Here is a 26,867-nt window from a genome sequence, read left to right on the forward strand (position 1 = left end):
ACAAGGTGTGTGAATGAGATCGTCGGTGTGTCTTTGTGATAATTTTTGTCTTCATAAAAGTGTACGTGTGTGAGAGAGGGACAAAGAGAGTGAGAAAGAGCTTGTGGAAGTTGTGTGCTTTAGCCAGGAAAGTGCTATTAGTTATGTGCACCCAGGCTGATGGCTAAAACAGTGGGAGGTGTGGTGAGACTTGGAGGGCCACTGTACCCTGGTACTTTGCCATCACGTGTTTTTATAATCATTGTGCAGGAAAAAGACATTAAACATTACTTCTAAATATTTTTGCTTCAGCCTTATTGTATGCTTTTGAGACTTATCGAGCTTTATCTGGTAATGCTAAAATAATGCATAAATCACACCTACAGTAGCTAAGCTAAACAAACAGTGATGCTAACATCGCAACTGACAGCACAGACTAATTCAGGGCAATTATAGCCCATGAACAGGCAAAGTTTCCCCTACAGGAGCAGCCAAAGGGGTCAGCCGCACATCAGCTGAGTGAGCAAACTGTCACTGTCGACGCCGCTGTCATCACAACTGACTGTCTGCCATGGTCCTTTCCAGCACCAAACCTATTCATGTCCTGTGCACTCTCTCACTCCCTCTGCCTCTATTCTTGGTGCAAACACACAGACAGATATGTTTAGCAAGAGGCTTCCTGGATGCAAATAGAGAAGATCAGACTTAGATGGCTTGCCCCGCCTACACCCTCATAACTCAATCCTCCTTCACTGCTGACCAGCAACAAGTATGGTCAGTGCAACAGTGATGTCTGTTCAGGGACAGGAAGCAAAGCCGGCGCAATGTAATCACATTGCTAAGTTGTCTTGGTTTGAAGGGATACTTCACTGTCTTGGGAAATAAGCTACTTGTTTTCTTGCAGAGATCTAGACAAGAAGAATAATATGATTTTTATGTCTCTGCATTAACAATGAGGCAGTTAGCTTAGCATAAACACTGAAAGCCGGTGGAAACAGCTAGCCTGGCTCACTCTAACAGGGCTCTCAAGTTTTGAATGCAGGCAAGAGTGAACCCCCCCCCAAAAAAAGAGAGTCACGTGATCACGTGATAACAATGCTTTTTTTCATTGGTTGTCGCGTTATCTTAGCCTTCCCCTTTCCTTTTTTGATTGACAGGTAACTGACAGGCTCGACTCATGCAGACGTGCTTGATTCCTCCCGGTTCCATAGCAACGGCGCACCAGAGAAATTTACCTTTTCTTTTTTTTTTCAGCGTGAGAAATACAATGTGTGAGACTTGAGAGCCCTGCTCAAGATTCAAAATACATGTCTACCAGCACCTCTAAAGCTCGCAAAGTAACACATCTTGTTTGTTTAATCCATACAAAATCAAAATTTCAGAATGCATGCTGCACCCATTTCTTGGCTGGGCACAGTGACTTTCAGGAGTCTTGGATTTCAAACAAGATACAACGTGTTAAGCTTTAGAGGTCCTGGTTGACTTTGGGGTGAGCCAGGTTAGCTGTTTCCCAATGTTTCCAGTCTTTATGCTAAGCTAAGCTAACTGCCTCATGGTTCTAGCCCCAAATTTAACACAAGACAAATGTGAAATCAGTGATATTAGTCTAATTATTGGTAAGGATTAAGTGTATTTCCCCAAAATGTCAAACTGAGGCTCAAAAAGTGTCACTGGGTGTGAAAAATGAGGCCACCTCACTGTTTAATATTCCTTTTTGAGAACAGGGGCAATGTGTGTGATATAAACATGAAATATTTAAGAACCCACTCACCCACACAGGTGTTTTCACTTATTATGGCTGATTAAACCTCTAGTCAGGTTAAAGCTGGCTGGTGCTAGGCTGGGAATTACATAATTAAATAGGGTCACTAAACTTACTGTACCAATAGAACAAAGATGTAAGTTGTCTCGACCTAACAGGAAAATGAGGCAAATGTCAACCAAGCATGGTCTGCACAAGCCCACACAGTCCTTAGAAGAGGATTAATCAGGAATAATAAGTGTGAACACTTGTGTGGGTGTGCCATGGGTATGTAAAGCCTTTAATAAACACCTTTTCCGAGCAAGTTTCTGTTGTTTGTCAGTGTCTATTGTGACTGATATTCTGCAAGGAAAAGCTATTGAGACAAGAAAAAAAAAAGCAGAGCACCTTTAATAGAGCTCAGCTACACTGTATCATACTGATACAAAAGAGAGGAAATGAGACTCAAAACAAATGGTAAGTGACTTAAAATATATACATTTATACACATGCGAGGGTATAGGGCTGTAAGTAATCTGTGGGTGCAACGAACGCCAGTCTGGAACAAAACATACATGGAGGAAATCATATAAACTAAACAAAAATGGTTACAGAACACAAAACGTGACACATTTAAACTGCCGAAACCTCATATAGCTGTAGTCATCGTCATTCTTCAACCGCAGGCATTTAATGTATAATTGTATGTATTTGCGTGTAATTAAGCAGGTCATCCTCTTTGCACTGTCAGGCAGACTTAAAGCTGAATTGCTTTTCAGTCAGAGACAGGAAAGGTTGTTTACAGTGAAGGCTAGTTAATGGAAGAGGTATATCACTGTTCATAGACCCATGTCATCCTGTAAGTGGGTGGATGTATTCAGCTTAGATACTGTATCTGTGTAGCTTTTACATAGGGCATAGCCAGCTTTAATATTGCATCTGCATATCAATGACCATACATTCATCATCCTCATTCACACAGGTACTCTGCTGTACCAGTATCTGTGCATACACAATCTTCATCTACACAAGGCAGAAAACTGGTATACAGAGGAAGCCATTGTAGAAGTCACACAGTGTTGTGTTGACCTTCCCTTTTGTTCCATCCCCACGAGGAATCATTTAAAACAATTAAAGATTTGCTTTTTAACTGTTGGAATTCCAAGGAATGGTCTGCAGGTTTTCTGAGCTTATTTGTGTTTCCTGAATGATGTTCAAGAAAAAAAACAAGACCAATACAGGGCAAAATACATGATAAAATCCATGAAGAGGGACTTATACAATGGCTGCCACTGCACTAGATCAAACAATAGACGTACCCAACATTGTAAAAATATTCTGTTTTTTTGTGTTAAATTGTATTTGAATCTGCATGTGATGAATCTACAGCCCAACCCTGCTCTTGTTTTCAAATTCCAAGCCATCATGTGAAAGAGAAAGGTAAACCCTGATGTCATGCCATCAGTGAAAAAGAATGGGTGAAAGGTTTTAAAATATATGTGTTCTTTTTGTTTTCTGAAGAAGGGCCTGATCCCATCATAGTGATTTTGAGAACCTGGTAGGTTTTACATGCATTAATGTGCAAATTCAACGAGCAAACACACAAAACTGGATGCACGATAAACATTAGTAAAACCAACAATGTACAGACTTTGTCCAGAAATTTGTCCATTTGTGTCATGGGCTTGAGCTGGAAAAGGATGTAAATTCCTGCATTATTTGTTATAGAAATTAAATCTCTATAGGTTTTTTTTGCATTATTTTCTATGAAGTATGGAGCAGACAAGCATAGTCCATTCGTAGCTGGCTGAAAAGAAAAGAAAAAAACCCTTCACCTAAATCATTTTTAAGAGCTTTTTTTGTAGAATCAGAACCTCATACACACCATCAAATCTTTCCACCTATATACAGTTGCATACTATACACACCTAGTTTGTCTGCACAATGTGTTCAGCCGTGCAAGTGTGCTCGTGCTCTACAGGTGAACTCATTACATTCTAATCCCTGCCAAGGTACACAGTCATTAGAGTATATCAAATCTGCTGTTCTGGGCCAGGCACCTGGGATTGATCTATCAATCTATCATGCATTCCTTAATCCTCAAATAGAAAATGAGCTGAGTTTTCAAATGAGCTGAATTCTTCAGTCTGGCTGGCAAATGACTGTGATGAGGTTTTTTTTTTTTTTTTTTTTTTTTTTTTAGCCTGAAAAGATAAGTAAAACCCAGCAGCAGAAAATGAAGACAGATGCATTGGTATATGTAAAACACATGTAAGTGAGTCTGTAAATGTGTAAGTGTTTTTAAGTAAAATTAGGATGATGAAGTCCTGTTTTGAACTACAAAGCGTGTGTTTGTGTGAGTGGAGCAAGAAGCTGCAGGGCTATATTGGTGTCTGTTATATACACACACACATCTAGTCCCAGAACAGCCTAGTAGAAGCAGCAGGCATAATCTTTGTAGATGAGCGTGCATGGGATCAGTTTGTGCAATCATCCACACTGGTGATGCTGCAGAACAACAAGTTCCTGCAAGAGCCCTCCATCAACAGTCTCCTACAATGTTGTCCTCCTCTCTTCCGTTTTCATCTTATTTTTCTTTTTCCATCATCACAATCCATCCACGTAGCTTGAGGACAGGAGTAAGGATACTATGTGTGATTTATATGATATGAGTGTCTCTCTGCATGTACATGTTTCCTAAAGGGGTGGGGTGGGGATTCACAGACGGTGCTGGCATCAGAATAGGGTCCACTGCAAGCTAAGTGCAGAAAAGAGCAGTGCAAGGCTCCAGGGCCGTGCCCAGTTGGCAGACGACGAGGGTCCTATCACCTTCACTGAGGGGGGCTTGGAAGGGTTGTCATGCGGATCGTCACCTCCACGCTGTCTCCCGTCGGGCTTTCCTTCGCTGGAGGCATCTGTATACACTGCAAGAGACAGAAAAAGATAGAAAGAGAGAAGAGAAGAGAGAACCAGACAGAGATAAATGGTTTGGCGCATCACTGTAATCATGGTAATCCGCTTTAATGTTCAGAGCCCTTTGGGCTTGTAAAATTGTACATTAGCGGCTAATCATGTCCAATCACCATTTCCATCACCTCATTCCAAGAATTTTCAAAAACAACCAGACATAAGAATGATGTATGATTATGTCTGTTACAGTTAAAATGAATTCATATGTATAGCAGAAGAAGCACAGCTGTGGCTGCTTCAGTTGAAAATACCCACAATTTATCTTGAAGAGTTCTTTAAAAAATAAATAAATGCATGTACAGTGCCCCTCAATTACTAATTCAGCTACTAACCCACTTTTAAATCCTTTTGTCTATGTTACACACATCAAGCCTGTGCTGCTATATACCGTGTTTTTGTGTCCCACAGGGACACAGTAAAATAAGAACTGAACTCCAGCCACCATCACAATGGAGGACTGACAGGTTGTCTAATCTCCAGCAGCAGATGATGGACAGCCCTCACTGTGTCATTATAGCCAATCAGAGATAAATCAGCCTCATGAGGGCAGGGCAGACATTAAGCACCCATTTTATCACAGTCCCTGCAAACACACACATGAAGTTGCACTCACAAACACTTTTTTCCTGACATGGTGAAATCCCAGACTTCACTTATTTCTCTATCCCTGTTATTTTAGTCTCTCTCAAACTTGATCACATCTTTCCTCATAGAATATCACAACCTCTTTTCCCTCATCATCCCACTTTCCTCTGGGTGGTGACAGTGTGTTGATGTCTCTAAAATCGAAAGGAAATTAATTCCTTGTGCTCATTACCCATCCTTCTTCCTGCTCCTCTTCATGGATCCCACACGGACCAAACCCAACCCAGCCCAAATACATACATGTTTGAATTAGAGACAGATTACCACCCTCGGCACGGGAAGTGCTCCACACACTCCCAATTAAATTTCCATTAACCTGCATCACTTGGGCCTTACAAGTGTCATACATTTTGTTTGTACCCATGAAGGAGTGAAGGGCTCTGCAGGCCCCGCATGAGAGGGATGGTGTCACATCAACAAGAGCTGTTCCCAAAGGATCCAGAAAGAAACAAACAGAGACAAGGGTGAAGGCTAGAATGGCTGTGTGTTGTGATAGGAGGTGAGCTAGTTATCAGAGCAGTGACAATGTCAAAGCCCAGTGTCAAAATGTCTCTTTAAGCTGTCACTGTCACAAAAACAGGCCAAGTTTGCAGTGATTCAGACCTGTGTGTATAAAGCAATCTGTCTAAAGTTCAGTTGTGTAATTAAATACCGTTCCAGCCGCCCCTCTGTGGTGACTTGGCTGTCAAACAACTTGACAGCCAGGTGTGTGGTAAGTTATGAGATGTTACACCCATATAAAACCCAAACATTCACAGTACTCTGTGCAAGAGCTTTGAATACCTAAATAAATCATGTCGTCACCGAGATAAAAGAACATTTATTGCTCTTTTTAAGCTGTCATCCAATATGATTTTTTGTGCATACATAGCAGAGTCAAATATGCAATTCTAAAAACAAATTCCTTTGTAGAACTGAGAAAGCATATCAACCCATCCCTACTGAGCACTGTGTATGCAAGTCTGAATAGGGCTAGGCAGGGCTCTAGAGAGAGAAGTGTTTCCCGTGCCAATGGTTTTTGTTGTTCCAGTAGACAATAGACAAAGACATCATTTATCCTAAATCAGATGGCTGTTATTGTTTCAATGGAAATGGGCTGCATCTCATCAGGGAGATGTCAGAAAACAGCATTTGAATGGGCCAACACAACACAAATACTACTCCACTGCAGGCTAACCAACTGGCTAATTATTGGAGCAGGTCCTTGCCAGAACAACCAATTACAGCACAGACAACAGTACTGCCAACTAGTTAAAGTGTCTTTTTCATATAAGGTAGGTATTCAGGAATGCATGGTGTTTGAATGCTTTGTTATCTTTGAAATAAAATAAAATTGGGTGCAATAAAATGAAATTACAAGGCTGAGAGTCAATACCTATTAAACTAATCATCTAACCAGGTACATTTTTGGGCAAACCTTGAGATTACCTAGTGTGCCACCAGCTGGGAGACACGTGAAAGAGAAGAACTAAAAAAAATATACATATTTGTATAATTTATCTTGTGTCTCATATACTTTCAAATGCCGATCAAAATTTCATCTGATGAAGCAAATGTATAACACACACCCCACCTATCCTAAATAAGTATAGGAAAGACCCAGAACATGGGATTATATATCCCAATCAGAGAATGTTCCAGTATCCTACACACTGAGATGCTGGACATAGCTGGAGAAAAGTACAACTGAGCTGCTGTCGTGACCTCAACCCGAAACAAGTGGCCAAAATTTGACGGACAGATCAGGGCAGTAGTACTATGGCAGATGAGTTTGAAAGATTTTTACACTTTCTACTATTTATTTTATAAATTCATTTTAAACAATTCTTAAAGATGACATTGTTGGTAAAACTGTCAGTGGTTTGAAGTTGTCATTTTATTCTGAAATATAAATGCGCACTGTGCCCTATTTATCTTGGATAAATTACTTTTCAATAATACAACATTTTTAAACAGTCTCAGCATTTATTTTAGCCGATTTACCGTGAATAAGCTCTCAGCTGTGAGAAAACCCTCAAGCACAATTAATAAAGGTCAATAATGATATGTTGCCTTTCAGTCTTAAATTATCCTGTTTATTAAATTTTCTTCTTCAGCTTTTTGTTTTGTTTTTTTCATGACATGGCATACTGTATGTCTCTTTTTATTTGAGAAAAAAATATGGGTGTGGCAAAAATAAACCATGGTGATGTGATGATAATGTTTACATTTGATGACACTGTTTATCACATAATATGGGAATGTTTTTCGTGACAGCATTTACAGCCATATTGCCTGGCGAGGAATGGAGAGGAATTAAATGGTCAAATTACTTTAAATTATGTTACCAGATAAGCCAAGTTTCACAGGGTGACTCATGTGTAAATCCCCCAGATAAGGAAGGAGAACAAGCAAGCCTGAAAAACACAGGGTGGGAGGAAGTGAGAGATGGCGTACAGGGCAAGAAGAGGAATTGCTAGTTTGGCTTTTCAGCACGAGGAAGATGAATGTCCATCATCACTCATAACAAGGCTACGTGATGGTACATTGACATGCTTCTCCCATCGCAACACCATTCAGTCAATGACATATGTTCTCTACCGGTAAAAAGACAAATGTGGTTTGATTGGTAGAAAGCTTTATATTAGGCAACAAACAGTGACAGCGAAAAACAGGAACAGGGCAAAGCAAACCCGAGAGACAAATGGAACTTGAGTGCTAAGAGATCTCTGCAACACCGCCAGTGTTAATAACTAAGAAGAAGTGAGTAAATGTGTGAATACACAGTGTATATGTTTGTGTGGGCCTCTATACAAGTATAAATAATGGGTTGTGGTAGTTTTCATTCGTCATCAAAGCCTGTGGTAGACAGGGTCATGAAGAGAAAGAGGATGTGAGATCATGTCAATTTATACATCTGAACATCCTTACTCATAACTATGGTATATCAGGACTGTGTTATCTTCGTAACTCCACACACACAGTACAAGGTCTTCTGCCACCTTGTTGACCTCTGTGTTGGCTAAGTGTGTGAGAAATGGTTCATAGTGTCCTTTGCCATTAATGCCTCTCCAGATGGGCAGCTTGTGTGTTTGGAGGAGCCTCCATTTCCCACTGGCCAAGGAGCAACAACAGCTGCTTCTAACAAGCCTGGCCATAGCACTGAGGAAGAGGTGGACCTCGGGCTCTAGCCCAGAGGAAGGAAGGATTGGAAGGGGGGGGGGGGGGGGGGGGGGAATAAGGGTTGGAAGGTGAGTGGGAGGAATAACAAACGCCTTGGCCATCATTTCTTTGGAAAAATTCTGAGGGACAGAAAATTGCATGATGGTTGTCTGGGCAGCCATGTCAGTTTTCTGCTGCTGCTCTCCTCCCTCTCTCTTTCCTTCTCTCCTCTCCTCCGTGCTTCTTTTGGTTTGCCAGCACCAAGCCACTGCTGCCACACAGTCTAAATCCTTGAATCTATGCAAAGGGAAGAAGCAAACTGTTCTCAAACAATCCTCCCTCTGTCTTCAACTGATAAGACTTAAAATCTCTTTTCCTCAGTGCGTCATGCATGGACAAACATACAGTATAAATGCAATGCACAAAACACACATGGATGCACAACAACATACTCACACACACAGAGGAGAGCTACTGGGGCAACAGGGCAAAGTTTATCAACTGGACAAATCCAATGAGTTAAGGAAAACTCAGATCCATTTATGTGTTTTGTGCATGTGTGTATATTTGTGTGTTGTGTAAACCTCCATGGGACTCTTGGCAGAAAACTAGCAGCAGAGCTGTAATCCAGTGAGGAATGGTGCCACTGTATACTGGGGCTTAGCAAGTTGTCATACTATATGCTATCAAGATGACAAGGCAGCTTTCCAGACTGAGCACAGACTTGTAGCCATTACAAACATAGATATGTGTTCCACTCAATCCAACTGTTATTTTTTTTTCTATTTCACTGAATTAAAATCAAGCCAGAACCTTGTTGTAGTGTCTCCCTCTACCTTTAGTTTAACCTACTGCTGCACAGTTTAACTTAACCCTACACAGAAGTTCCATGTGTAAATAGAGGACATTGACCTGCTTTTCATGGGCTTTGAAGCACCTGTGGCAGTTCTTGCTCTTCTGCCTGCTGTGTACAATTATAAAGATGGTCAGAAGGTAGAGCTTTGATTTATGGCACATCAAGGGACCATCTTCCTCTCTCTAGGCTCACACTCCTGCCTTGACCTTGCAGGTCTGCTCCCCCACTAAGCGGGTGATGGGAGATGGATGCGAGGAGGATGTAAAGCAGCTCATGGTCCTGGGTTTTCACAAGGCCATTGGATCTACCTCACAGCGATGTTTCATTAAGAGAGGTGACCTTTGACTTTTGTTTTTTTTAACCACTCACACAGTCAGATACATACATGTAAACACGCACAAAGGCAAAAAGATTTTCATGGTACATGTACACACACACATACACAAACATGCTGTCTGAATTAGCAGGGAGATGAAAGCGTGCTTGCTTCCAGCTTAAGGTCAAGACTTGTGAGCATGCCTCAGAGACAACAGAAGTACAGTTTATCCAACTGTTCCTCCCCTTCCCCTGCGACAGCTCTGCCAAGAGGCTGAATAATAACACTGATGACACATTTGCTAGATGAATCCTTATTTTCTGTGAAACAAGATTTTTATGCAACAGCCAATATGTCTTTGAAAAATGGGCTCCAGCTCACCGTTTTTCAAATGTAGTGAAATTATCTGTACTATTTGTATCTGCTGACTTTAACAGGGACAGAGCCCTCTCCTCTGATTCAACCTGATGCATGACCTTTGCTACTTGCCATCTATCCCTTTGAGAGCAAGAGGCGAGGAGATGCAGATGCAATGTTCTACTACTCCCTTTCACTACATGCAAATGTTTTAAAGAAATTTAAAACTTTTATGATTGTAGATTTTACCCTAGTAATTTTCTATACTTACCACTTTGTGTAGATAAACTGTTCGACGGCCCTCCTTTGGGGCCTAGCAATAAGAAGTTCTATAATTATGATAGGTAAAGGAGTCCATACAACAAAGCTTGAAGGCAAACAGCCATTCAGTGACCATTGTTACTATCTGGCTGCAATATTATCATAAATATATGTTTTTCACAAACCTGCAGAACTTGATTGAATGCATGTAGTCTAATACATACCAGGTGGTATGTACAGCTCTTTTTTTATTCTTGGGTAAAGCCAGTGTTACCAAGACACAGAGCTATCAGTCTGCCTCCAATCAGACCTTTGGACACCAATAAAAGGCTGATGCTGCTCTTAGTGGCAATGGATCAGGAGTGTCCTGACACTATTTGGTACATCAGGAGAATGTTAAAACTCTCTGGGTCACAGTGTTTTTTAAGGCCCCTCTTTCACAGACATTTACCTTCCCAAGCACCCACACAATGTTTCCTTATCTCTTTTCACACACACACTTTCTTACAAAGAGTGGTAAGGTTAGAGGGTGGAGAGAAGGGAAGGATGCATTCAAACAGTTCATGACTGGCCATTCATCTCTGTGCTGTTTTTGTCCATGGTTCGCTCTTTATGTGGTGCCATGTCAGGCAAGGGCTCCTAACCCTGTCAAACTAATCTCCCTATTTTGTATTCTAAGTTACACACTGAATTTGCCTGCACACTCACTCACTCACTCTCACACTCTCACACACACACACACACACACACACACACACACACACACACACACACACACACACACACACACACACACACACACACACACACACACACACACACACACACTTCTCTGGGAACTGTCCTTCTGGTTCGCAGGCAACCTGTATAGGGAATCCGGGACTGGTACAGGGTCTCTGGCAGGCCAATTGAGGGGCTAAAGGGCCAAAAATACAGGGGCACCAGTGGGGTACACATCTGAGCCTACAGCTAACCTAGCAACGGGCATAGCAGCATGGCAACTCCAGAGCAGGGATCAGTGCAATGGAATCTACCCAGTGCGATTCTTGGCTGTACTAGACTATTAAGCTCTTTGGCAAGATTAAGATTTACTCCCGTAGACCCACACACACAAACACATACACACAGAAACAATTAGGCTAAAGGGGCCCTGGGAGGACAGTGACCTACACCAGTCAATGAGACAGATTCTCAAGATGGAGGGGAATCCTGAGGAGAAAGCAGTCTCTATGCAGCAGAGGAGTTAAAGGCCCAGTACAACTCCTCAATCTTACAGAGGCACATACACTACACTGAATTCCCCACCGGAACATTCATTTGGACGGTATCAGTGTTCAGACACACACACGCCTAAGACTACACCTGCGTGCACTCAAACGCCAGATGCCTCATTGCATTGGCAGGTGTCAGGTTGTCCTTGTAGACAGACAAGCGTGAAGGATGCAGAGATAAACCCCCATTCACATTCGTTTGCTCTCAGACACACACATGCACACACTTCATTGCCATCCATTATAGTCGAGAGGAAGTGCACATCAGGTAGCACTCAAGAGACACTGTCGCTGTGTATGTCTCCTGGCTTAGCATTTCACACATGGATCCCTCCCCCTGCACACTGGATTCAGCCAGTAGAGACTCATATATTCTCTCCATATTCTCTCTATGATTCTTTCTCATACTGTACAGTTAGTTTCGTCTTTAGTGTCAAGAATCTAATGACACTTTCAGTGCTTGTTCTTGTTGCTCAAGTGACACAGAGGACTATAAGGGTTGAAGTAGAGAGAAGACGCTTTAGAGTGTGCAAACTGTCATTAGGGTGCTACCCACTCAGTGACACAGAATAGCAGCAGCAGTGCCCACACAAAAGTAAGATGAAGAGAATAGAATGTAACCTTGTGTTACTCCATGGGACCAGCCTTCTCTGAACGAAACTCATCTCAGTCATACTTGCCTTTTCAACTTCAAAGTGTTTTCAGAAATCTGTGTGAGTTAGAAAAGTGGGAAAAAATGTGGTGTGATGTTATAAATGTTTGATTTTGTGGGGGTGAGTCAAATACTTTGATGTCTCGGTTGCATAACTGACTGCAGTTTTAGAATCAAATTAGAACTGTGCACTACATTAAGTAGGTTGTCAGTGGCCCTTCCAATCTGATCTGTAATCAGCTGAAGCAGTGAGAGGTCAGCCCCCTCCCAGCCCTCGGGCTTGACGGTCTGTTCCAGGTTCAGCTCTAATTGCCAAATCAATTATGGATAAGGGAGAAGAGCTTTGTCGATCCCACTGCTGGTCAATAGGATAGGCTTTTAATGAAGTGACTTATCTTGCATGTGCATCCCTTTGATACATACATATATATATAAGACCGCACACGGCCTCCCACTGCAGGTAGTCAATACAGAAATTAGCTCATTACTACCAACCTCCATTATCTGACCATTCATGCAATGCTAATGCACCTTTGATCAGAGAATTTAAAGCCGATACTCTGATCATGGTTTTACTTTAAAGCAAAAGTTCGCATCTGTTGAGTTTGAGACGAAGGTACCTGCCTCAATGGGAAAATTCCATTCCATGCTTTCTCTCCTTCTACCCTCACCTAGTTTGTATTTCCCCCTGCATACCAGGCTGAGCTGAGACAAAGAGGATCAGACTCATCCCTGCTTATCCTTCAACTGTATTTTTCAATATCAGTGGAATGTCTGCCTTTATTTGCTCAGTGCTGTGTTACAGCAGGAATGTCAGTTCCTGTGTTAGTAGCCAGGGTTGGGCTCCAGGCAAGGCAAGAGAGTCAGGGAGGTCATTCACGCAACCCCCCCCATCCCCCCGCCACCCTTACATCCAATCCACATCTCAGCTCCCTTCTCAACCCCCAGCAAGGAAGCCTGGACATTAATAATGCAGCCCAAATAAACTACGGCCATCACAAAGTTGCCTCAGCTGTAGGTCTGTCTGTTAGTGTGTGTAGCCAGCAACAAAATATTTCCATAAAGTCACTGAGCACTGATTAACTCTGGTCCCAGTGACAGCTCAAAAGTTTAATCTAAGCCCGACTGAGGGCAGGGGTGGAACTGTGGCGTGTGAGTGTGTTACTCACACAATAAAATTCAAGTTATATCCATTGAATTTGCAGCTTTCAATAAAGAACACTTTATGAGTCTGGACACCATCTTTAACCATCTTTAAAATGCCATTTACTGCTTGGAAACCTGCACATGTTGTAAGGATTTCTTGTTATATAAGTGAATAAGAGCTTCTTCTGTGGTACTGTAGTTAAGACTTTTATGTGGCTACGGTATCAGAGCTCAGAGTCACTGGCATTCCTTGTTCCTCTGCTAGTAAACTTCATAGCAACCATACAAAATGCTGAATTCTATGGATTATTTTCACAAACTTCCAAGGCAGTAATTCCCACCACTTCCTGTAGTGGTTTATAACTTGTTACCATACCAGAGATACTTGCTGTTTCCCAACCAGGGTCCCAAAGGTATGCTGGAGAGGCTCAATCATAAAGGTCTCACTGATACTGCTTAGAAACAAAATGATGATGCTGGCTAATGAGAACCATTTTCTTCTGATGACCTCCCGCCTAGGGAGCCCTTCAAGCTAATATGCTCTCAAAGTGCCATAAAAACCACACTGCAGAATATGCCAAGCTAAGACGAAAAGGAGACCACTGAAAGGAGAGGTGGGAGATGGTATAAAACCAGATGGATGGGAGCAGCAGAAATTAGAAGGCAGGTGATCCTAAATGCTGATGCGTACGATAAAAAATGTGTGATACAGTCATTTTCATAAAACAGATTATCTGTCAGGTAGTTTAAGTGCTGTAAATGGGTTTGAACACATATTAGTCTGAAGGACTAATATCACTCTAATTGTCCTGTTTGAAGGATGTCTTTCCCCAAATTAATTTCAGAAAGTTATGCAGTATTGCATAACAGTATCATGCAATATTATTCGGCGTGTCAAATTAAATAAATTGTTGATTCTGCATATCAGAGAGAAATTATGACTCACTCCTCCCACATCCATCCGCAAACCAGACCATGTCCCTGCCTTGCCAAAGCCATCTCTGATCCTCTTGTTCCTTCTTCTCCAGCCCTACTCTGCCCTGCGGAGCTCCCTCTCAGCCCCTTGAGCTCAAGATGAAAGGCTAAGGGAAATGGCAGTCCTACTGGTAATATCCGCACCGGGGACATCTGCTGTCCAGTCGGCCTCTACACACGCCAGTCCCAAGGCTACCAGGGCTCAGTCCAGGACCTAGAATGGGAGTATCGAGGAGTGGACTGGTTCTAACTAGCCTGGCAGAGCATGCAAACACAAAAGCCCCCACCCACCCTCTCACCGTAGACTGAATCATAGTTTCGTGTGTTGCAATCGTCCTTTCTTTTATCATCATGTTAGCTGTACATTCATAACTCTGTTACCTCTTGTACTGTAACATCTTGTCATACAGCTCTATGGTTTTGCCCCACCATTTTTTTGTCTCAAATCTTTTTCCTGCACCTTCACCTCTACTTCTGACCATGTGTCCTCTCTCAGACACCAACTTGCAGCACTTCTCCCTTAATCTCCAGTTTTCTAACATGAAGGGTTGGTGCGTGCTGGGTCCAGGGCAACCAGCAGGCTGTAGTGGGCTTGGGGCCGATCCAGTGTAATCCTGCTAACACTGGTGTAGGTTGACCATATCCTGCCCAAACAGCCATTCATGTCAGGAATGTGCTTCCCCTGCCAGAGCGGACAGCTGCTGCACACCTTTATGGCCTTATAGGCTTTGAAGAGAAGTTCTCTCTATGCCTTTGACATTCAGGTACAAACACAGCAGAAAACTGTAGCTGATGTCAAAGCTGAATTACTGTGTCAAGGTCAGATTCAAAGTCATACTAAACACATTCCTACCTTGTATTCTTGACATTCAAGTGCTAGAAACAAGCGCAGATCTCTTTACAAGATTGCAGCTGTGGATGGCAAAGTATTCATAATAAGTGTGTGTGTGTGTGTGTGTGTGTGTGTGTGTGTGTGTGTGTGTGTGTGTGTGTGTGTGTGTGTGTGTGTGCGTGTGTGCGTATGCGTGTATATGTGTATGCAAGGGATAGAGTGAAAGACACACTAGGAACATTGGGCATTGATGGATGGGGAGTACAGATTTCGTTCTGGTGCCCTTCAGACTTAAATTCAGAACCTGCTGATTGGGGCCTTCTAGGGCTGTACAGCCCAACCTCTCAATGAATGTGTGCGCGAGTGTGTAAGTTTCTGTGTGTGTGCATGTGTGTGTGTTTAAAGGTAGAGTGAAATTTGCTTACACTATACTAAAAAAGAAAAAAAAATCACAAAATTAACAGCTGTGGATGTGAAATAGTATTTCAAAGTTTACTTTCCTTAGGGTCAGGTCTACACTTCCAAACAACAAGCCAGCTGTTTCATTCTGTATGAGGGCACACAAGGAGAGGCTAAGAAGCTTAATATATTTGTCCCTCTGTTCAAAAATTACAGAAGTGCAGTGATCCACTCTTAAATCTTCGTATCTTGTCACATTTAGATAATTATGTTCTCTGACAGGATGGCAAAGCAAAACAATCATTGCCAGTGGATTCATGCTAATAGGTTTAGCCACTGAACTGCAGAGTGTGTGAGCAATGCCGGGGGTGTCTTCACTTTCTTGATGAGCTCACCAGTGTTCCTGACAGATGGTGTTTGTTACCAAAAGAGAATTGTACTTTCATGGCTGTACGATTCACACTTTTCCACTGCACATCCCTCCGGCTCAATCACAGGAAGTGTTTATCCATGCATTTACTTCTCCTCCTCCTCTGAGATGGATAACCTGCTTTCTCCTCCTTGTGTTTTTATGGCTTCTCACACCTTTGCCAGGCAGACTGTCTCAACTCAGCAGCACAAACAAAACTATACTGCAGTCTAATACAAAAGGTGTAGCAGTGGGATTTTTTGTTTTAATCTCCCACGTTCCATCCTAAACTCCTTTAAGATTTCATGAAAACTAAAAGCAAACTTTTACCTTCTCTTGCACTTTCAATGCAAAAAACAATGCAAAAAACCCCAACTTATTTTCTCCTCCGCTTGCCTGTCCATTTTTTTTTTAGATCTGCACAAAAGGCGAAGAAAAGGCAGCACCAACTCAGCAAGAGACTCACACAAGACTGCTGGACTCAGGAAAGCAGACAGACAAATAAAGTAAAGTTTTACCTTTTGATTCACAGACACAGAGTCTTCTCTCTTAATCTAATGGAGAGATAGTGGACTAATGTGCCACTGCAGGTCTTAGATTAATACTTTAATGAGCTAGCTACATATGAATAGCTCCTTTTGAAGTAGCAGCCATAAGTGTTCCTGGGATAATAGAGTTAACAGGCCATAGTCACGCCACAAAACGCACCACAGAAGAGGCTCTCATAGCTGCAGGGGAGTGGGATGATATGGTTCATTAAAGATTCACTGATTTATTCGCCTGTTCATGGCTGTGGTCATGGCAGTTCGTACATGGCCAGGCCTTGTCTAGTTGGCACACAAAGTACGCTAGCATGTCTCCAGGCAAGAGTAGCAGGATCTGAACCAAGATCAAACAGGCATGACATCATGCAATCAGACTGTGCTTTCCTGTAATAGTGGATAACAAATTGGAGTATGTGAAAAGAACATGACTTTTCCAACTCTTGTCTATAGCTGTTTTGTTTGACAGTGTCAAACAGTAAAATTACGCCACATTCATAGTTCAGTTTTCATGTGGTTGCCTACAATCCCTTGGTTTTCACAGCCACCGATCTTAGGTATGTATGAAGAACCATCTGTATCTGCATTCCTAAGCATACTTTCAGTATGCAGGAGGGTGTGTGCATGCATCCTATCTCCTCAGTAAGGCTTGCAGCAGTTCCATCATATCTGAGTGATGATAGAGACGCAGAGTCTGTCTTCTGCAGATTAGCGCTGTTCATTAACTTGGTAATGAAGTCTCTCTTAAACAAGAACAGTGGGTGGTCATGCTCCCTTTTAACATGGACCTCGGGAGCTCTGCCACATCTACATAGGCAAACAAACGCACAGGCCGATGGACGTTGCTTCCGATCCATGTAATGCATTACAACCCCACCTACCTAAGGAATTTCTTTAACAGAAAGCTGATGTTTGGTTCAATTACAGTTAACCAATTTTTGTGACGTTGGAAGAGAATGATATAGTTCTTTTTTTTTTTTAAGTTGGTTTACCCTTTAATATTTGTAAATCTCATTGAGTTAGTGTTCCACTGAGATGCCAATTTTCAGGCATCACCTGGTGATCAGTGAGGCAGAAATCAAAGGAAATCCTAGATCCAAAACTGGTCATTTCAAAAAGCTTGACTGGAGTGCGAGAGTGCAGAATGAGATGGAATTGAAGAATGGTTTTCACTTTTCAGTTATCCACCTGAAAGCTTAGGAAATTGTCAAAATAGCTGAGCATACACACAACACAGTTCAAAGCCAGCCTTAGCCAGTGTAAATGGCTGATGCACTGAAAATGGAGGACAAGTGTTGCCCTGATCTTGCTGTTAGTCTTCAGAGAAGTGAATCACTCTGTGCCATGGTCAGAGTTGTCTTATAATAGGGCCAATGCTGTAATCTTATTTCATAGATACCAATGGGCCAAATACCCTTCCAAGCTGTATGGTTTTGTTCAGAGCTCACCAGGATATGGATTTATACTTTGAGCACAGACTAATGGCTTTTGTTCAGTAAATCTCAGACAGTGGTTTTGATTGATTATCCCCTGCTGTTGGAATACTGGTTCTGCTGTCAGGGCTCCAAGAAAGGCTGGCATGTTTTATCCACATCACAACAAGGAGCAGAGAGCAAAGACTTGTCCAGAGCTATGTGTAACTGGGAATGTAATAGCTATTGATTGGTGTATTAGCTGTATTGTGGTGTGGATAGCCTTCTTGCCACCCTAAAAAAGTAATCCAGTGGTTTTAAGCCACACTGCCCATTGTGATCTTTTGTGTCCAATTTAGAGCCCTTACACCACACGCATATTGGAATGGCGAATACCTCATAATGGGATTATTATTTTTGTGCTTGACTAATTGACTTTGATTAATTTGAACTGACACTGCTGTTTTTACTTTACTTTCAGGACTAAATATAGCTGCAAGTAGTTACATTAAACTGCACCAAGCACAGAAAATGTTTTGAGTGCAATAAGGATTTGATTACCACTTAAGCACTTGTCATCATGATTGGAGGAAACACTGATGAGATATGCCCTACTTCCTGTTTGTGTTTTTGCCGTCCATTGCAGTGCCTCGGAGGTGGTGGAAAAACCATTTTGATATGTTAGTGTGCTGAAAGTTAACAGGCCAAAACACAATGTCAGTGTTGGCCTTGTGGTGACATAAGAGGAAGTGCTGAAAATTTCCATACAGCTATATTGAAGGCTTCTGTATCTAGTGAGCAGCACTGTCTCAAGAACAACCCAAAAAAATTTTTTTGACAATAGTCAAAATTTTAGTGATTTGCCAAAAATCGATAAGGGTGTGGCTCCAGTTTCAGGTTTGTTGGTAGGTGAGAAGACTGTTGAATGTCTTCTCACATACCAGTGTCTCATTCTAAAGCATCTTTTGGGACACTTTTGCCTTTACTTCGATAACAGAAAGTGGAGAAGTGATATGCAAGGGTACCAGAGGAAGGATGACAAGCACTACAGGTCTCTGGCCAAATTTGAAGGGGCAGATAGTGCGACTACATGGTCAGAATCTTAAACATCTAGGCCACCAGCACACCCAATCTGTTTTATGTTCATCATAAGGCACATGTTGATGTATGTGTCGTGCCCTCTGTGCAAAACGTGTCTATGCTGGACAGACTAAACACGTTATGTACGAAGAGACTGCTGAATCAGCATCTGGCTTTTCTGCAGTCTTGCACTTGGGGAATCCAAAAAGAATCAGCTTACTCCAGTAAGGATCTTATCACTGGGCCTTTCCCTCATTATGTTTTCCTGTCTGCTTGCTAAGATGTCTCGGCGTACAGTATCCCCTGATGGTCTATTTACCAGCCACATGGAGAAAAAAAAAAAAAACATAACATTTACACCTAAACTGGCACCCGCTGTTTCTGTGCACATGGATGAGAGTATTTTTGCTCCTCCATATTCCTCTCTGCTCCTTCCATGCTAGCAAGACAATGCTTCACACCAGACTCCTTTGTTTGACTGTGTAGGTGGAAAATACATGATAAATACATGACAAAAACATGATAATTAGAAATGATTAACGTGAAGCTTCTGCAGGAGATCACATTATTCTCATCAAAGGCAACACCAGCTCTAACACCTCATCGCTGGTGCATGTGTGTGTGCCAGCTGTAAACTGGCTTCTTGTCTCAGGATCTGAACAACCCCCTGTGCCGCCACCTTTGTTGTAGCCTCAAGGAGATACAGTAGAAGTGAATTTCCCTTGCCATTTAAGAAGTGAATGAAAGAGTCACTTTGTGGTGATCCACAGAAAAACAATTCAGAGGAAGATTTGTCCATGGGTATACATTGCACAAAATCAGTTGGTTAAAGCAGAGCACAATTAAAAATATCCCAATGAACCTGTGAATCATCACAAAGATTAGTGTCGGCACAGTGTGGAAGTTGCGTCAATGATAAAAGGGTTAGTGGGGTTTTTTATATGCAGAGTGAAGCAGAGTGACATTGGTATGAGATTAGGCCTAAAGGAAAAACAGAAATGGGGATTTGTGTTCATGTGAGGTTTTGTGCATGTGGAAGATGGCATGTGCCACTTACAAGTCTTTTCTTGACCGTCTCCTGAGGCTTGACATCCGTCTTCATCATCACAGTCTGTGGTGCTGCCCTCCTCTGTTTCCGCACTGCCCAGCTCATCCCAGGCCTCTATCTGGCCCAGTTTTGGAAACCTCTCCTGGGTCTCCTGAACCACAAACACAACAATATAAGGTTTATTACACACTGCTTCATGTATATAATGTATCATATTTACCTGTTTCTATCCAATCAGGAAAGAATGATTACATGAATTTGAGTCATCTTGGCATATCTGCTCCATTAGCCTCTGTGGGAGCCTAGTTATAGATCCAGCAACACCATATGATACCAGTAAGGGGCACAATGTTTCCCAGGGGAACAATGTGTCTCCTGTGTTACTGTTCTTAAGTTGACACCCCACTTCTATCGCCCTGACATAGCAGGCCTTGTAAATGTCAGAGTCCAATAGATGACACATAACATCCTGGGGATATAGCAGAGCAGTGTGGGTGGTGTACAACAGCGAGGATCCTGGGTGGTAGGATGATGCATTTAATTACAACCACATTTTAAGAGGAGCATTGATTATAAGCTTGAGAAAGCACCCCCCCGAACAAAACGAAGTTTTATAACTAAGCTCTATTTTTTTCAGACGGCAATGTTTAGATTGTGTTTTAAACTTTATAAAATTTCCTGGTAAAATAACTACAGTAGTATATTCAATGCTTTAATTTAGTAAAGTTTGCAAGAACCCAAATAAATTATGTATTAACACTGGCCATGTTTTTGGTGCATGATCTATTTATGTAGATGTAAAACATCTGCAATTATCTTAACACTTGTTTATTTTCCCCGAAGTTCCTCTCAGAGCCAGTTCACAGTTCATGCATTAAACAAATCATCATATGTAAAATTTGCAGTGCATCAAAACGGTTTACACTTTTGTTATACCACATATCTTAAATAAACAGTGAACTTTTTGCCATAAATCTGTTGTCATGGCTTATTTTACTTTAAGAATGTTTTACTGACAGAAATATAATCATCTGTACTTCAACATCACTGTTGCATCTGCGAACTGTAATCAACACTGTGACTTGTGGATAACATATCACATTGTACTATGTTTGGAGTTCTGCATGAAGGCTTTCTCAGCCTGGAGCATGAAACACTCCTCTTTATGATGTTCCTCCCTCTCAGCATGGGGCCAACTAATTGGACCACCTGCTGGCCCTTCCTGCTGTCCACCATCATCAAGGTGGTCTTTGTTCCCTCACACCATGTCTGACAAGGAGCTCAATAACAAATGGTGCTTTGGAATAAGAAGGTAAGAGACTGGCATGAATACCAGATTTGTGGAACATGTGGAACAATAGAGACACGTATGGTTGGCTCACGTTGACCATCCCTTAGCTTCATGTACACATTCACACACACTATTAAACATTCATGAGAAAGCAGACAAAGATCAATCGTGGAGGACAGCTGACCTTCATATGGAAAGAACAATCACTAAAGACATGTTGAGAGGTGGGTGGGAGGAATGGGGGTGGCTTGGGGTGTTGACACCAGATTCTGTCTGTCACTCAACACACCTACCAACAAAGGTGACCTTTAACCAGTTGTCTCCTAACTCTTGAATACCCCAAAGGAAACATTTCATGAAAGCTGACCGGTCTTATGTACAGTGATTACAATGCAAAGCTAAATGTGAGGTACAGTCATGAACAGTCACAGTGACAATCTTAACATGCTAATGTTTAGCAGGTATAATGCTTAACTTGTTAACCATCTTAGTTTAGCATGTTAGTGTGCTGACATTTGCTAATTAAAAGGCTAAACAGGTAAACCAAAGTATTTGCTGGTGCAACTAGATAAAAAGTCAGGGAACCACAAAAGTCATGATAAAAGTCACCTGGGGACTGAATATCCATGGTCATCCATTTATTTATTGTGAGATATTTCAGTCTAGACCCTCTTAACTTGGAAAAGAATTATATAAAAGAGTAGCTGCTCAGACAGTCAAGGACTTAAACTGACAAGCAGAAATAATAAGAAACCCACACAAAACTTAGATGATGTTGACATATAAATGTTTGATTATAAAAAATAATCCTGCAGCAGCTCAACTGATGTCAAAGTTATCAGAAGAGCAGTTTTGAACAAATTGGTATCCTTCCTGTCTTTAATGCCAGGGTAGTTATTACCACTTTCTGCAAGGGAGAGTGCAAGAGGAAACCAAAAATCCTGACACTAGCGGGTTTTGATATTGTAACTCATTATGTCTGTCATGTCTCCCATTTACACCCAATGTGAATACACTCCCCCTCACTCGGGCCTGAGTGGGATAAAATGAGTGCTACACTGAAATGAGTCATGTACAGCCATACCACAAGGCCAGGCTTCATGAAACTCAAGTGCACCCTTCAGTAAAACAGGTAAAACATATCACTTATGCCCACCGCAAAAGTGAAAGCCACTCACAAAAGCTGGAAGGCTCGGTTTTCACAGATGGACAGTTAGGTACAAGAGGACCACTTGGAAAAAAATGCTAACAATATTACATGCTGCTTCGAATTGTGCATTTTATGGTTATGGATTAGCTCACATTACAACCTGCTGACAAGCTCTTTCTGTGTGCTGTACCAGCTCCACCTGTTTTGAGGCTGCAATGTGATATGCTGTGTTAAAATAAGGAAGGCTTTGGTTAGGGGGCACATGGCTCATAAGAGATACAATAAAAACCTCTTTCCTACCTCAGCTGTTAATGTGAGGTGCTGCTATTTCTCCACACCCTTTGAGGACACTATTCTGTTGATGTAAATTACAATGATTTGTGTGCAGAGGTAAGATAGAATTTAAGTATCCATCCACTGAATCAGTACAGATATTTTAGCAAAGGAAAATTAAATGAAAATGAAAGACAGACAGCAAAAGAGAGAGAAAACATCTTCCTTGGTTCTGGACAGCAACCATGATAAACACATTAAGCTTTTTTTTATTCTGCAGAGCAACTAAATAAATTCTACGCACATTCCATGAGTTCACGAGCAAATGCTCTGTCGAACAGCAGAATGTTGTGTACCAACACCATCCAGATTACCAGTTGGGTATTAAGCTAATAACCGTGCCGTTCAGGGGACGTTTAACACAATGCTGCTTGGCCCAGCTGTCCTTAAAGCATGTTAATTAGAGAAGGAATCAATTAAGGCGCCGTCGCTGTGGAAACCACAGTGGGGTCGTTGTAGAATTGTCAGCTGGCTGCTGTCCAATGCAGTTTGTTGGTTTGTTGTGACTAAGTCAGGAGTTTTCAGTTATGACTTTCTACTCCACTGTGGTTGTTTCCGAGGTAACGCACAGGCAACTTACTTGTGGTATTTCAACAACATACCGAAGAAGCAAATTTCTAATTTGTCCTTAGAGCTAGAGGAAGAGAGATAAACAATATTCCAATATGAGTTATTAAAGACAGTTGAATGCATTATATGCAGTGAATAGTCTCTCTCTCCCTATCTGCTTTCTCATAGAAAAAGACTGTTGCTGTACTGAGGACCAGCTCTGGGTTTCAATGAGCGTCTTAAGCAGTTTGTCAAATTGCATTTTTTTCCCCCAGTTTTCTATCTTCTTTCAAGCAGAAGCAGCCATCTCATCAGAGGATTGTTCACACACATTATTGTTAAGCCATGTGTGTTAATTTCAAACACACAAAATGATGTAACTATGAAAATAACATTTTCTAGAACCAAATGACACAGGACCCATAGATGAACAACACGTTCAACAAAGCATGGTCTCTTTATGTCATCAGAGAAAAAACAACAACCTTCCAAAGGCTCATCCTGCTGATCTGTCACACTGTAACATACGGTAAATTTGAGCAAGTAGGCAGAATATTTCAATAGCAGCCTTTATGTGATGTACAAAGCAGAGAGATTCACTGTGACTTTAACCCTGCAGGGACAGATGTCTTTGTTCTAACATGACTTGTCCTTCACTTTCTGACATTTATAACAGTAAAACAATGCTGAATATCACTGTGCTGTTGGATTAGATATAGTGTTGCTGTTTCTCAACAGTCTATAGATAGTGAGAAAATGATGTATGTTAAAATGTATACATATTTAAGCTGTTAAAGTTTAGCAAAAATGTACAATTAAATGGCCATTTTTATACTTTTTATAGAAGTGGTCTGAACTAATAGATGTTCAAGGGCAAACTTCTGTAACTGCATGTTCTTTATAATATGTGTCTTAGGACTGCACTGCATTATGGGCTATTAAGAATACCTCTGGTTGACAAATGGGTGTCTCAGCCTCTTTTATGACACATTTCGCCCTGCTTAAATATCATTGCCAGATTTAAGTCAAAGCCATTTCTCTTCAGTGTTGAGGGTCACACACAAAAATTCAACATTTTAGATCTTTTGAACACTTCTTCAGTTGTAGAAGGTTATTGCAAAAGTAAAAAAAAAAAAGTATATTGGCCCATTTTTCTTTGTAGATTTAGCATTGTTACAGACATGCATGAGATCCATTAACAATATGATGGCTAGATCAAGACAAATGAGTGTGATGTGAAACTGGAACAATCAGTTCAGAATATTGCAATTTCAAATCAACATCTAAGAAAGATTTACAACTGAATGGGCCAAATAAAACAGTGACAGTGAAGAGAAAAAGACAGACACAAACAGAGGAAGAGGAGAAAGGGGAAGTAGAAGTAGTGGGTTCAAGTGAGAGAGAGAGAGAGAGAGAGAGAGAGAGAGAGAGAGAGAGAGAGAGAGAGAGAGAGAGAGAGAGAGAGAGAGAGAGAGAGAGAGAGAGAGAGAAAAATCACTTTGTACAAAGTGTTCAGACAGGAGGACTGAGTCTGTAGTTGTGTAAGCAGGTGAGGGGGCTGAGGGTGGAGGGGCTGAAAAAAACAAACAAAAAAACAAGATGCCAGCCTTCTTGAGGATTACCTTGAAATTACCCTGGCATCTGAAGACAAATCATTTATTCCCAAAAGGCTTTGAATAAAATCCCAAATCATGAAATATTTTCTAGTTCTCCTCTCACCATGCCAACTCATTCTCCTCTCTCTTTCTTTTCAAAACCATTCTCCGGTCAGAGGATGATGGGGAAGGTTTGAAAGCATCAAGGGCTGAATTCCTGCAAGTATTTCACTGCATTCTAGTCACACTAAAATCTGTACTGCCAGGAGTAACCAATCACCTTCTGAAGAAGTTTGGAAGAAAGACAAGGCTGTAAGTATGTGTGTGTGTTTGTGTGTGTGTGCACATGAAACTGGGAGGCAACTGTGGATACACGTTCCAGTTTTATGTGGAAATAGAAAATCTGATTATGAAATGTAAAAAATGTGAAATGTGGTCATTGGGGATGGAATACAAATCCTGCAACCATCGCAGTAGTTGTCTAAGTGTGTGTGTGTGTGCACATGTCTGTGCATGTGTAATATGTGGGATTCTGTTGTCAAACTAGTGAACCAGGATCATAATTCAGAACCTTTGGATGCCCACATCCAGACATGTGCTCTTTTTCTTCCCTGACAATCTGAAACAGTATCACCTCATTGAGGGCAGTGGTGGTGAAACTGCGTGGACAGAGAGAAGGAGAAGGGAAGGAAAAGCTGGAGGAGACTTAAGGAAAAAGTGACAGCGGTAATCTCTACAAGTCTGCAGAAGTCCTCTCAACTTTTAAATTAAAATTCTCTCCATTCTCTCACATACAGCAAAGGCCCATAATGCTTTGGTGTAAAAACAAACTTCAGCTGAGACAGAATAAGTGTGTGTGTGTGTGTGTGTGTGTGTCCGTGTGTGTGTCCCTGGCTTCAGAGGAAATGGCTGCAATTCTCTCTACATCTCAGACTGCATGACCAAGAAAAGCCAGCCAAAGGAGAAAGAAATAAGTATATTTAAAAAAAAAGTATGAGTGTGACAGAGAGGGAGAGCGAAAGAAAGTAACAGATAGAAAGTATTCTAGGAAGAGTGACAGACTGCAAACAAAAGTAACTGTGGATGGCTGCACTGCTCAGCCATCCATAGCTGCTGATTCTGGAAGAGGTACGATGTATTGTTTGTGTGGATTAATTGTGCCTGTTATGGCCGACCAGTTTCCACACAGTTCTAAATCATTAACAGAGAGCATCTGACTGTCAGATTAACCAAAATTCTGGACTGGACAGCAATAGTAGTTGTCAGAATCTGGACTTCAGTTAAAGTCTGCACTGCCATCCACAACATGGAACATGAAACTGATTCAAAAGTGATTCTAAAATCAAAGGCATAACAACACAGTGAGCCAAGTACTTTTCTACTGTTGTCCTTTTCCGTGGTTAAAGATGAAGCCAGTAAAAACCTTTTATCCAAATCTGACAGACAGATCTTTTGCCCTGTTTACCTTTTGATGTGAAATCCATAGTGTATCACACTGTAGAAAACAAAAAGATGAAGTTAAGTTTTCAGCTCACTGACCATAAAACTTTAGATGCCATACAGTTATTCTTTTTAGAAAACATATGAGCTTAAGGAAAAAATAAAAAATAAAAAAAATCTGTTAACATATGCGTGGACACACTCACTCTGAGACCACATACACATCTGCCAAGGCCATGAAAACCTCCAATATGTTTTTTCAATGATAAAAATGTTTTATATTTCTGTGTCTGGATCTGGATTAGTGTACAAATAGTGATATAATCATGCATGTTGGTTGATGGTGGGCAATAGCCTACCTAAATCCTGACCTGAAAAAAAGTTAGTTAGACTCATGATTTCTGAGTTATTACTGCTTAGAGGATTCATATATTTATATGTTCATCAAATTTTGCAAGATCACTTGTAGTACACATA

General features: G+C 41.4%; 1 protein-coding gene across 2 annotated transcripts in view; it reads right to left on the reverse strand.

Moving 5' to 3' along the window:
- Positions 1-1,717: 1,717 nt before the first annotated feature.
- The window catches only part of gpc5c (glypican 5c), a 94,073-nt gene continuing 68,923 nt past the window's right edge, over positions 1,718-26,867 (reverse strand). The window contains exons 7-8 of one of the 2 annotated variants that reach the window (XM_041056015.1): positions 20,042-20,183; positions 1,718-4,644 (exon numbers count right to left, since the gene is read on the reverse strand). In XM_041056015.1, coding sequence (XP_040911949.1) covers positions 4,457-4,644; positions 20,042-20,183 — 330 coding nt within the window. In that variant the 3' untranslated portion in view covers positions 1,718-4,456. The remainder of the gene's footprint in view (positions 4,645-20,041; positions 20,184-26,867) is intronic. The other variant, XM_041056014.1, reaches the window with a different exon arrangement.

This window comes from Toxotes jaculatrix, chromosome 14, assembly GCF_017976425.1.
Source record: "Toxotes jaculatrix isolate fToxJac2 chromosome 14, fToxJac2.pri, whole genome shotgun sequence".
NCBI lineage: Eukaryota > Metazoa > Chordata > Actinopteri > Toxotidae > Toxotes > Toxotes jaculatrix.